Genomic DNA, 13,936 nt, shown 5'->3' with positions numbered 1-13,936 from the left:
TTTTGGGTCTGTGTGCCTACCCCACTCCTTCAAACAAAATCGAAAGAAATGAAAATGCCATTGAATCTACTGCTTTGACTCACCTAAATTTGGGACACTGCCTATTTATGAGTCCCCAATCCACCAATTTAAAACCAGTGAAGAAAACAGGTCTGTGGAAGGACAAACAATTATATTTACTTGTCAAGTAGTGAGATTTTATAATCCTTCCCCCACCTGCCACCCAGGCTTTTCCCATCAGATTGACTTTCATTTCCCAGCAACATAAACAGTAAATTTGGAATATAAGGCTGAGGTGGTGTGTTTGTGTCTGGATCCCAAATATAGCTTATATGTTTTCTATATATATTGCAAGGGAATACCCTCTTCCCATGCTAACTATAAATATCTGTCATTCCCCACTCCCTGTTTGTACAACACCGAACATATATCAGAAGGTGTTGACCTGAAATAAAAAATACAACCCACCAGCAAATATTGAAAAAATTGTATTGTAAAGTCAAAGTGGTTGTGGAAAACTCCCAGATAAACTGTTTTATTACAATGGCAGACCCAGGGAACATTTCTCCAGAACTGACTGTAAATATCTGTTTCACGAAAAGCAGAAGAGAAAGAAAGAAACCTGGTTGTATGACCAGCATCCATTAGCAGGTTTCACATTTGTTTTTATTTTTAGGACCACTGGTGGAGACCATTTGAATTGGAGTTGAGCAATATTTCCAGCTTCAGGACATTTACTCCTGTTCCATCTAGCTTGTGGGCTTCCTAACAGCTTTGCAGCTTTGCAAAAGGTTTTCTGGATTTTGTTTGTATGCGTTTCTTAGGAAGAAAAGGGGATCCCCCCCTCCATTAGCTAAATTGGATAATTCAACTAACAAGTTATACTCCCTTAACAAAACATTGTAGCGTATCCTGGATGTGACTGTGTCACATAACAACATAAGAAGAAGTCTGTTGCATCAGGCCATGCATAGGCCCATCTGGCTTGACATTCTGTTCACACAGTGACCAGCCAGGTGCCTTTAGGAAATCCACAAGCAGGACGTGAACGCAATAGCACTCTTCACATTTGGGATTTCTAGCTGCTGGAAATCCCATCAATCAGTCAGTCATGTTATTTGTATGCTGCCTTTCCAAATTTAAAACCATTTGCTGGAATAGTTACTGGAAAATTGGGGCAGCATAATGAGTTGGGTTGGTACTATGATGGGCCTCTACATGCAGCCCTCAACAAAAGATCTAAAATAAATTAACCCTAGTTTTAGTTAATATGTTTGATCCCAAGTTATCTAACACACTTTCCATTTCTGTTGATTCTCTTCTCCTGTTGCAGCCTCCCATGTCCCATTCCATGACATTCTGGAGAGCACCTTCAAGAGTTAGTTTTATTCAGGCTTTGAGGGTGATGGGGGCTGAAGCGTGAAGGTGGCAATGGGGAAGTACCCTTGCGAAGAGCTGGAGATTCTCTGGACATAACCCAGTGTTTGTTTTTAATTAGGCAGCATTTGTATGTTAATATGAACCTGGATATAGGAGGTCTGTTTGTGCTGCACTCTCTGCCATTGTGGTTGCTGATAATGTTTAAAGGAGGGATGGGAGACCTGTGGTCCTCCAGATGTTGCTCAATGACAACTTCTATCATTCCTGAACATTGTCCACATTGATGGGGCTGATGGAAAGTGGAGTCTAACCACAGCTAGAGCACCACAAGTTCTCCATGCCTGATCCCCCCCCCAAATTATCTACCCCACTCTTTATACAAAATCTTCCTTTTTTGGATCCTGTTTCCCTCTTAACAGTCCTTAATGCTGTCTTGAGCAATTTTGTTCAGAAAGGTTGGAGAGATGTCTTCTGTGCTAGTTGAGCCCTTCTCTAACTGACAGTGGAATGGTGCATGTCTTAAAGGTCCAGAGGTATTGCTTTTCTCAAGGGCCCAATGTTTCTGTCAAAAAGGCAAACTTCATCTTAGATTTTTGTAGTTCATCAAAGTTCCTCTGCTGCCTCAGTAGACACTCAAAACTGTCATGGGCTGAGGGTTATACAAACACACTGCCAGAGAAAATCTCTGCCATATAGAACAATGCACACAGGACTGTAGTCCTCTGTCAGCAGACACTCGCAGCTGAGGTTGGCAAATGGGAGCAAGTGACCTGACTTGAATCTATCGCCAGGGTCCCTTATGTGTAGGGAATGGATGTGACATTCTATGATCATCTCCAAGACAAGCTTGTGCAGTTCTCTCAGGGCTGAAGGGGAAGGGGAGCGAACAACCTGAGGCCCAAGGAAAGGGTTATGGAAAAGGCCAGCATCACACCCTGAGAGCTTTTGGAAAGTTGCATTGTTTTGCTCAGCATCCCCCCCCCCCACTTACCATGTAAGGAACACGTGGAAATCCAGAAGGAGGAGAGGAGAAATGACCAAAAATTTCTACACATTATTTCTCTCTTTCTGCCCCACCTGTTTTTTCCATTCATTTTATGGTGGATAAGGAATGCTGCCATGCTACTTAATAATGTGTTGGTCCCATTGTCACCCATATTAGTTAAATTTAGCTGTTGGAAGAAGTATAGAAAGCTATAAACAGAATGACCCCTTTTGTAATTTTTATATTTTGGCCATTCGCGATAGCCTGGAAATGTAGGAGTGCCTTAAATATTGGTAGCAGCTCATCTCTTACATGAAATTTGGTTCATTGTTTTGGATTCTTTTCCACTATGAATGTTCTGTTGCAATGGGTTGAAGAGGCCAGCAATGTGCTGTATGACACAAAGCATGCAGAAGTTAGATTTGTTCAGGTGCTGCAATCCCCCACATGAGTACCACCATATGTGTAGGAGCACAGATGTGTGTACTAAGCTGTATCCCATCTCCATTGGAGTTGGAGAATGAACCTCTGAAGCAGAGTGTCTCCTGTGCTGTCAGAAGGGCATTCAGAACCATGCTGATAGTCTCCATAAATACCAGCGGCTCCTCCCACTTCAGACAATCAACTTGTGGAGGACAGTGGGACCAGGGTGGAGTTTTAGGCATTCACCCCTGCTCTCCCCCCTCAGTGCTACTCACCTGGGGAATTATAACACCTGAATAGAGCTATAAAGAAGAATCTAACTAGAGGTGATTGGTGTAAATAAGGGTTTGCTGAAATTAAAATAACCTCAAGTGCTTAGATAATGGCGTAGCTTCATGATGCCCTACTGTTTATGAAACACAGTTACTAAAAAGCTTAATGTGGAAATGCATAATGTGAGAAAACCTTAGAATTGTACCGAGTGCCATGAATATTTTCTGATCAAAGCATCAAACACTTAGTGAGATGTGTGGGTGACAGTATATCTTTTAGTGAGGAACAATCTAAACTATTTCTATTTCTCCCCCACCCCACTTAATTCTTCTAGTGGGTCAGAGTGCTACATTATTTCCCTCCCCTCAATATTGGTTGAAGTTAAACATCATGAAGCCAGTTCTAAGCAACCGGCTCAAATTTATTTTGCTTTTCTTGCAAACATAATCTAGTGTATGATCACATTTATCTATGTGTTTGTTTGCTTTTTTAAAAAATAGTCGTCATCGGTTTGGGAGCCACAAGTAAAAGACAAATTAAGAAATTTTACTGAGCTGACACTTTTAAAAAGTACTGTGTTTCCCTGTAGTCACATGTACAAGCAGTCCATCAAATCACAAGGTCATTTGTTTGATAGATAAAAGGCAGGATAACTTAACAGACAGACAAAATAAATGGTCCCTGCATGCTCTTTGTTGTGTTATGGAGAGCTCAGATAAGTGTCATTTTTATAAATCTCTCTTACACCCACTCACACCACTTACCACTGAGACATTCGCCAAGCAGTTTACAAAATAACATATAAAATATTATATTTTAAATTATTTATTCAATTTCTATCCTGCTTTCTGTATAACATTGGCTGGTGATCTGCCAAGCGTGTGTGTATGTGTGGTAGCCTGTCTTTAACATATCCATTGGGAATAATCTTATTTGTTGTCTTACATATATCCATGGTATGTAAAACTTCATTCCTTTTGCTCTTCTCTTGTGGCATGCTGTCATCTTAGTATACTATGTTCTTCTGTTTTTTGCATGTCAGTGTATTTTGGTTATGGAGTATACTGCCCCACTGGTAATAGGGTAGGCTAGATGATGGTCACTTCCATTGCCACTTCTTGTGAGGTACTCCATGATGTGATATGAGCAGAACCAACCTTAAGAACTTTGTGAGTGTTTTAATTTTTTCTTAATTAACACACTTCAACTTTTTTTAAAAAATGATTATTTGGCCTTCCTATTTCCTACTTTACCCTCACATGAATAGAACTGTGAGTCTAGATCTGAAGGAATGTAAAGTGGAAACAATGCCATTTCCTTTGCCCCCCGCCCCGTAGGATCAAAACTTGCCCCCCCTCCATTTCTAACACTAGTCAAGATTCTGAGGTTTTGCTCTTTGCCATTGGATGGAGTTACCAATCACTCAGAAATCTGCCTTGCACTTGTTCATAAAAGCTTATTGCTACCCCTTCTAATTAGAATATGCTCAGTTGATATCAGTAGTTGCTAGTGTTTAGTAAGTCCATGGTCCAGCTCACAGAGCGTATAAGAAGCAATAAAAGGAAAAAATACTGCCTGAGAGCATTTTGTCGAAGGAAAGCAAAATAGCAATTGGGATCGTCCCTTGAGTGCTCCTTGCCTATCAAAACTTTAGTATATTGGTTTGCTCATCTCTTTTGCTATCACATCCATTAGATGCATCATAATTTGAAAAATTTGACTTTGGCAGCGCTGGTAAGGAAGAACATAAGGCTTTGGAAGTAAGGCTGAGGCAAATATGTGTGGCAAGGGAACAATACTGGGAATTAGAGTATTAACAACAGGGTACTGAGAGATCTGAATAACGATCAAGTGCTGCAGGGAATAGTCTCTCTAATTAGATGGCTGCAATGATGGTATTAGTGTCCTGCAGTTGCTGTTGATGTGTTTTAACTGCAGGGCTTTGAACAACGTAAGTTTTGGTGATGCTGTCCTCTGGACTTATGGGAGTTCTTTAAAGATTTTTCTGCCTTCAAAGGAAGCAGCTTGTTTGATGATTTATTGATCGATTAATTAATTGTATTTCAATTCTGCCCTTCTTCCAGAATGATTGAGGTTCTGTTTGGGAGGGGCCATTGCTCAGTGGTGGAGCAGCTGCCTTGCATGCAGAAGGAACCCAGTTCAATCCCTTGCATCTCCAGGTAGGGCTGGGAGAGAACCCTGCGTGCAGAGCCACTGCTAAATGGACCCAATGGTCTGAGGATATGCAGCTTCCTATGTTGCTGTTAGGGCTGTTGGGAGGAGGAGAGTCATCATTATGATTTCCTCCTCTGTACTGTAATGTGAAATCTAGGCAGCTGTCCATGGCTTTTGTATGCTCTCCAGTACATTTTTGGAATCCACTTTGTTATTTAGTTGCACCCTGAAGGCTATGAAACGTTTTTTTCAATCTGTCCTCTTCCTCCTTCTGGAACAAGCCAACGGCAAATATGCACATTAGCAGGCAGCAAACGAGGTGCAATGCTAAGAAGAACTGAATTTAGTTAAGCAGCCAGTTACCAAAGAGGATTACAAGCACTACGAAGGATTAAAAGTTGCATTAAAGAAAGAAAAGACTAGAAGTGGATGGCATTTATCCAAAGAGTGAGCGCCACAACAGCCCTGCAGAGAATTTTAGGCAGCGTTTTATGGAATCCCATCCTATTGATTGGAGTTGTCCCTATGATGTTTTATCTTGATAAATGATCCACTTAAAGAGTCATTATCATTCTTGAGACCCCTTGTTAGGCTTATATTATAATTAGGTCAGATAAAATAAGACTGAGAGGTTAATCAGTGAAATTTATGCCTCCTAGGGACAGATAAATTAACATTTTGTAGAAGTCCATCCAAACACAACGCCAGCAAGTTATTGATCACGCTGTATGTCTTTGTCTGCTCCCCCTCCCACTCATCTCTTGTTGTCTAAAGAAGGATTTTATTTGACAGCTTCAAGGTGTCTAATTTAGGTGCCTTTTTGGGGAAATTTGCACAGAAAATTGGTTTTTGCCAAAGCATGAAACAAGACATAAAGACTCCAATAAAGTTCTTATTGGGTCTCATAAAATTCAGTGCATATTTAGTCCTCCTCAAACTCTTAGCAATGAATTTCATTAGTTTCAAATACTGTGCACCACAGTTTGTTAAATATGAAATGATGTTTTTTCTAGTTCAGGGGAAAAGCATTTAGCCATTATCTCTTCTTGGGGGCAAAGGCAAGGACACGTATGAGTAACTTCCTGCAGTTTACTCCAGCCATGTCTGCTCACCCTTGGATCTCTCTGTTTGCTCATCCACCTGCCTGGAATTTTCCTCATTGATCCTCAGGACTGGTCAAACCTCTTCCAAATGGACTCATTGGAACTGGGCAGACTTTTGCTCTAGACTGCTCTTCCTGTTAGTACTCGTGTCTTTAGGCAGATCTTCATCCTAGATCTAGGTTTTCCTGTGGGAACTCTTTCATCAATTTCTCTTGAATCTAGACACAGTCTTGCTTGGACTCATGTTTTCTGGAAATCAGCATGCTTGTATTATTATTATTATTATTATTATTATTATTATTACTTTTCTATACTGCCCTTTACCCGAAGATCGCAGGGTGGCTTACAATACAAAAACACAAAATAATACAATAATAACAAAACATACAATAACAAAAAATACAATAATAACAAAAACATACAATAATAACAAACAAACACTATATAGTATTATTAGCCTCTACTAGTTAAGGTTCCAGCATAGGCACAGCCTCATAGGATGTGACATGTAATTTCTCATAGAAGTGATATGGAAAATGTAGGCTTTGTTTCTCAGGTTTTCTGTTTTGTATAGGCTACCCACAGAGGAAATGTTAGCTGCGCATACAAGCACACACATTTACACACACAATGGTCCATTCTGCTTTGACATATCTGCCATGTTTAGTGCTGGTATTACAAATGGCAGTAGTGAGTGACATGTTACCAAAGTGAATTATGTCACTTTGCCAGGGAGAAAGGCAGCCAAATTCTGTACAAATGGAATCTGCTCCAAAATATACAGTTCATGTTATGGGTGGAATTGAATCATGACCAGGATATATCAGAATCCATTAACAGATCATTGATTTCTTTAAATTTCTTTAAAAAAATTTTTTCACGAGGTTTCTTTACCACTTGAGTGCAACAAAGCCTCAAAGCAGTTTACAAAAAGCTGATTTCTGTTAAGTTGTGAGGCTATGATAGGTCTTGCCACTTAGAGCTATTAGTGTGGAATGCAGTGACATCATCAACCTCCCAAGGCACGGGAGACCTCTGAGCTTTAAAAGCATGGCCACCCTGTATATAAACAAAGCTGAGGCTGTTCTGCCACATTTCTTTTGCTCATGACAGAAAAGGGTAATAACATTCAATTTTACTAAATGGGCAACAGAATTTCTTATTTATTCCTACTTTTTCACCTGATGATTAGCATGGATAAAATATTTACATCAACATTCCCATTCATTGAATGTCTCATGTATAGATATGGATGACTGTATGCATAATAGAAAACATTAATATTCAAGATCATCCTTATAGATGTTGGGTGATAATCTGACTAAGTCATATTCAAAGCAGAGTCTGCTCTGAATATGACTCATATTTCATATCACCCATTGTGATGAGCTAAGCATGTGATATCAAGAAAATAAATGCATCAAATGAAAGCAACCTCAGTGTATAAAGCAGGAATGTGCTGGTTTACCTGATTTCCATGAAGTTGCAAATCAAGATATTTGACTTGATTTAGCTCAGTGAAGAGCATTACAAGAGAAACAATGTCAACAATGTCAACTATGCTGTCCCTCTCCCTTTGTCTCTGTTTGTCATGTTCACACTTACATCTCAGCATATGTGGCATTGATTGTCATGTCTACAAATACAGCTGCCTCATTTTTGGTGCATTTCTGTGCACCATAGGAACTGTAGAAAATGACCACAAGAAAGTCAGTCAAGTTGTTGTAGCCCTTGTAAGAGAAATGGAGAAGTGGGGAACTACTGCAGGGATTTGATCTGATTCTGCATAGTGTAACCCTTATACCTACTTGAAAAGGATCAAAGGTATAATATCAGCATCCTGTTTTAACATGAGAACTCTGTAGTAAAATACAGTCCAGGTACTAACCTAATGCCAAGGGATGGGGCCATTTCAACACAGGAATGTGTATGGTGTGACTAAAGAACAGGTGGTTCCCTTCAGATTTTCCAAAAGAGAAATTAGGAGTGAGTTTTGATGCAAGCATCTGGATGGGATGTCTCATTGTCTGCATATATTTCAGCTACTTTTCCAAGCACTACCTCAGGAAACTGAAATTAATTGATAACACTGAAATTGTGTGTATGTATGTGTCTGTGGTGCGTTGTGTTTGTGCAGTTAGGATTTGAAGGCTAATCTGTAATTACCCCCTGAGTTAGATTAATTTCAAGGAAGGAGAGAGTGTGTTGGGCTGCAGTAAATACTGATGCAGTTTGCTGGTATTCTGTTCTTTTCAAAGGATTGGTGAGTCGAGATCATTGGCTGCGCTGAGGAGCTGTCACATTCTCAGTGCTGGAGAGGTGCAGTGCAAGTGAATGGAAGCAGCATTTGAGCTCTCTGTGTGCAGAGGCTTCAGAAACCTGAAGAACGATGAATCAAATGAATACTCGAGTTTAAGGCTGAGATTCAGACTTGTACAAATCTGACAGCATCCCAGCCTCTAGAGCCATAAGCACTCGTAGGAGGGGAGAGAGAGAGAGAGAAAGAAAGAGAGAGAGCAACAGCAGAAGTCTGAGCAAGAAGGACGGATTTCTAGCCATTTGCTCCATAACTCATTGTGGAATTGTGCGCTATCCTGGGTGCTGAAACATGAACCAAACTGCAACAGTGTCCCATCACGTCAAATGCCAGTCATCCAAGACGATCAAGGTATGGACAATTCATTATTGTTGCAGATTGTGTGTGCATCTCTCTCTTTGTGCATATATATAGGAATATGTGGTGTTCATTATTTTGCATATTTAAGAAACTCTGACATATCTGCTTGACTAATTTTGATTGCTTGTGGATTATAAGAAGAGTATTGAATCTTTTGATTCTGAATTTTTTGAATAATGCTTGCATTGTTATTTCTAGTTTTCACTTAGGATAACTAAGTTGGTGAGCTTTCTGAGTTTAAATATTAGCAATGGGTTATAATGATTAGCAAGTTTGGTAGGCTTGGCAGTACTTTCTACAATGAGGGGCAAAACAGCCAAGGAAAACACCACACACACAGTTAGCAACCTGTTTGATTTTTTCCGTTAGTTTCTTGTGTTCTCTGAGTACTGTATGGAATGCTTCAGGCACTGGGATTTTGAATTCTTGTCAATCATTTTAATGGTAAGGTCAGATCAGTTGTATGAATAGATATGTGAGCCAAGTTGAAATGAAATAGAGTATAGTTGGCTTGCTGTTGGCTTGTTAATTGAAAATGTTTTTGGTGGCTGGGATAGCCTAGAGATATTGTGGAAAGCTGAACTTTTATTGATGGCCCTGTCATTCTGTGAACGGTCTTGACTGACGTGGATTGATCTAATAACAACATGAAATAAGCTCTCTCATCATTTTGTATTCTCCTTACTCTGCATTTGAGCCACATGCATACATATTCGATGTGTGGCAAATGATAGATATTGCTAATATTACAATGAAAAGGGCCGACAGAAGGACTGCAGTGGTTTCTGTATAAACTTATCTACCCTTTACAGCAAGGTAAATGTATAGCAGTGAAAATAACTTTTCAGGCAAGGCACAGACTTTTGTATGGTGGTGTAAGGATTTCTTAATCTATTTCCTTTACATTACAATTACATCTATGTATGGGAGCCCTGCATAATGCTATTTTCTGGGCTGTATTATGGAGTCATTCTATCACAAGCAGGTATTTTATATATTTAGCAATATATATGAAAGACCATATAGAGCACAACACGGAATGCCAAGTTTGAAATTCTGCCAGAAGGGGCATAAAAATGCTATAGCTGCAATCAGGCTCAGTCTTACTTGGAACTACATTCCACTGAATGCAGTGGGACATGGAGCGTAACCCTATGCAATTTGCATTCAGTGATACTTACACCCAAATAAGTATCTGAAGGACTGTAGCCGTACTTGCAAGTAAATGTGCACACAGCTGGGCACCCTGTGATATGGCAAAATCCAGCGGCTTCCTGCATTCTTATGAACAGTGAGGATCTAGGCTCTTTAAAGAAATGAATGATGTAAAGTACAGTTACAATGAAACTAGTTTCTAAAACAAATTTAGCTTTGTTAGTTGTTTTGGGCACAATATAGGAAACATGACATAGTAAAATCCTATACAGTACAAATCCCAGGTGAGTTCACTGGGGCTCACTCCTAGGTAAGTGTGCATAGGATTTCAGCTTTAATCTTCTTGTGTGTGTAAATGGGCTACATTTCCGAAGAGTAATTCATAAGGTATGTGTTTCTCACAAGATTTTAATGATCAGCCACACAAATTGTAATGGTATCTATAGAAACTAAATGACCACTTGTTTCATGTTTGCATATAAAGGTAAGCAAAATCCTATGAATTGCATTTAAACCGATCATACTGCAGTTAAGATAAAATCACCTTCTACTCCTCTTAAGGATCTGCAGTCCTAACCCTGTGAGTACTAAACGAAGGCTGTGCAATGCAGTATGGGACCTGTATCATATCTGCTACAGCTGAAACTATTTTTTTCACTGTTGGCAGCAGTTATTAAATGCACTTGACCACATGCCAGGAAGAAAGCACAAAAATGTTAGTGTCACATTAAAAACCCAGATTGGTCAATATGTGTGTGTGTGTGTGTGTGTGTGTAAGCGAGCAAGCGAGGGGGAGAGAAGAAATAACACCAGCGAATTGTGTTTAGCCATGGACTCTTTGTGCTACAGCTGTCATAAGAATAACAATGCCCAAGATAAACCTTTTGATATTTTGCACTATGTTTATGATGTCAGGTGTATTATGTGCTTTGAAAACATTTCAAGATACTGCAGTGCTAAGGAAATGGTAGCAGAAGCTGACATAAATATGAAGTTGGGATACAATATGCTTCAGTAGTTGAAAAAACACCAGCTCTTTAGCATGTTTTCTTAGATGTAGTGTTTCCAATAGAAATTGGGGGTAGGGAGGAAGTGCTAATCCCTTTTTCAGCAATCAGCTGGAATGTACTGCGAGACAGTGACAAAAACATTTAAATTGTACATGGAGTAGCTTAATAGTCTAGGCTGCAATCCTAAGCACGTCTGTTTGGAAATAAAGCTATTGAATTCAAGGGGGCTTACTCCCAGGCAAGCAGGGTTAGGAATGCAGCCTTTGTAGGTGTACAGTCTACAAGCTGGGGTATCTGGCATGCTACAGGGCACTGTGAAAAGGTTTTGTTGTAGTACCCTTTGGTGGAATCAGACTGGGGTGCAGTGGGAATTAGGATTGGATCCAAAATGAAATGGAGAGAAGACAGGCATTGGCCATGATGAACATGGATTCTGGGTAGTTTGCTGTCTGTCGGGGCCTGAATTGCTGATGGAACAACTGGATCTGCAACAGCATTGGAGCTGAGAGTTAGAAGATGCATGGTGCCCTCTTCCTTTTTCTGCCAGGGTTCTGCCTGCAGTGATTCTGCCCGGGCTCCACCACCTAGTGTTTCTGGAAAAGCTGTACCAAACATGTATGATCATTATTCCTTGTGTATCATGATAGTCTGCAGTCATGTGAGAAGGATGTCCTGTGCCATTGTGATCCTGAGACTGTCATCGTCACAATTCTGTGCACGGTGCCCTGTGTTCTCACCTTTTTCAAGCTCCCAGGTGCAGCCTCCATTCCACACATTCCATCCAACACAAATGGGGAGGATAAAGGGGGCAAAAAGTGGTAGAAAACATGGAAACAGACCATTCAGTGCAAAATCTGGTTGGGGGCTTCTGGCAAACAATGCATGAGCAAAGGCTGATCAACTTAGGAGGATGGCATGAATTCAAATCTTAAGTTGCCACACTTTCCACAGACAAACCATAGTCAATGTTTCTGAAACATAGTGGTCTTGGAGATGTTTGCATGTTCATTAGCTTCAGTCAACTGTATAGCATCTTCCATTTCAAGGAAATAAGAATAGCAAGAGCAATCTTCCTCCCACAAAAAAGGTCATTATTAGAATCTTTGAACTGCAAGTGAAATTTCCAGTTTGATCCATGTTTTATAAGAATAATCATTTTTCCCTGTGTAGCACTATAAAGCAAGTACTAGAACAAGGTGAAGTTTTGCTTTTACTTACGCAGTGGCAAGGCTGGCAGGCAGTTGCATATATTGTTTGAAAGTGCAACATGACACCTAATAAAACTATGGATACATTTTTTTGGGAAGCACCTTGAAACTGGATTATTATATTAACTATATTTTTGTGCAGACAAAACATACCCTGTATCAGACTGGCAGGGGATTGATTTGCCAATTTTCATGCCTGTGTATTGCAAAAATAAGAAACTGTGATCAGTTCTCAAATGGTGGGGCTAGATTTTGGCCCATATTTTTGAAAGTAAAAACCTCAACTTTATGCTATTAAACAGCTTTGTAATATATGATTGCTGTTAGTCTGAATATAAGCCCTTAAAAAAATGGTGCTGGATGCAGCTGATCTGAGAGTGGTTTGAGCTGTAATTGAACACTACAAGGGCTGAGTGGTTACTGGATGAAAGGAAATATATGCAACATTGATCAAATATCGGAAGACATTTTGAATGTAATTTGGGGTTATTTTGTTTGCATCTCTCACTTAATTTGCACATTTCCCAGTTGTATTCATAATCTGCCATGGTGGTGACTGCTGCTTTGAAGAAACTGACCCATAGCTCTTTTTCAAACTAAAGTACAATTGTTGGGAACCTGTCTTGCAAAGGGCCCATGAGTCAACTCAGTAATTTATATATATAAATTTTGAAGCTTAAACTTAGAAGGTGATTCCAATAAAAATAATTTTGCCTCAGTGCCTTTGCTAGACAGGGTAAGCCATGGTGAACCAGCTAGAGCAATTGGTCTGGATCACTACAAGGCATAACTATGGGCATTTTTTAAAATTTTTCTAAACGTCAATAAATAAAATTCATTTTATTTACATGAAGAATAATGTGTGGTTCTGGGTTTCTTTATTTCTTTTTTAAACAGTCATTTTATGGTAGCATTCGTTTGCCTGGTGCCCTACATATGTTTTGGATTACAACCTCAGCCAGCATTTCCAATAGTCACGGGTGAGAGAAATTGTACTCCAAAACATTCGGATTGTCTACTCTGTCAGTGAAGTCTCCTTCCAATGAAAACAGAAGAGAGGATGCAAAAGCATTTCAGCTGACTTTAGATAAAGTTCCCAGCTTCCTAATGAAACCCTCTCTTAACTGAGATTCATTTTACTGCATTTTCTGAAACACTTTCAAATCTTAGAGAGCTAAGCAGCTCTCTGAATTAATGATTTTTCACTTAGATCTGTAATACAGAAAACTTTTTAGGGTCTAGCTGGGAATGCTAAATACCCACCTTATTTCTCTTTCATTACAACCTTGACTTCAGAAGCCACCCCTTGGGCAAATGACTTGTTTTTATTCTTTACACTGTTGGCTCATCTTGTAACACTGAAAGTAAATTAGATCCTGTCGCAGAATTTCACCACTGTTGGGTGTACCGTTATGCTTTACTAATGGCAAAATGGAAAGATTGTGTCACAGAGGGAGAGAACTGCTAAAGCTTTGCTCATCTTGTTAAAAAAAATTCCATAGCTTGGGCTTGATAAATTCAACAACTTTGAATCTCTTGATAACATA

General features: G+C 39.6%; 1 protein-coding gene across 1 annotated transcript in view; it reads left to right on the top strand.

Moving 5' to 3' along the window:
* The window catches only part of DPP10 (dipeptidyl peptidase like 10), a 603,190-nt gene that overhangs the window by 46,453 nt on the left and 542,801 nt on the right, over positions 1 to 13,936 (top strand). Inside the window, exons 2-3 of the mRNA XM_079993430.1 lie at positions 5,146 to 5,241; positions 8,598 to 9,007. Of these exons, the coding sequence (XP_079849556.1) occupies positions 8,948 to 9,007 (60 nt within the window). The 5' untranslated portion in view covers positions 5,146 to 5,241; positions 8,598 to 8,947. The remainder of the gene's footprint in view (positions 1 to 5,145; positions 5,242 to 8,597; positions 9,008 to 13,936) is intronic.

This window comes from Podarcis cretensis (genome assembly GCF_951804945.1).
Source record: "Podarcis cretensis genome assembly, chromosome: 1".
In the NCBI taxonomy this organism is placed as follows: Eukaryota; Metazoa; Chordata; class Lepidosauria; order Squamata; family Lacertidae; genus Podarcis; species Podarcis cretensis.
The sequence above is the reverse complement of the archived record's forward strand: the minus strand, read 5'-3'. Positions and strand labels throughout refer to the sequence as shown.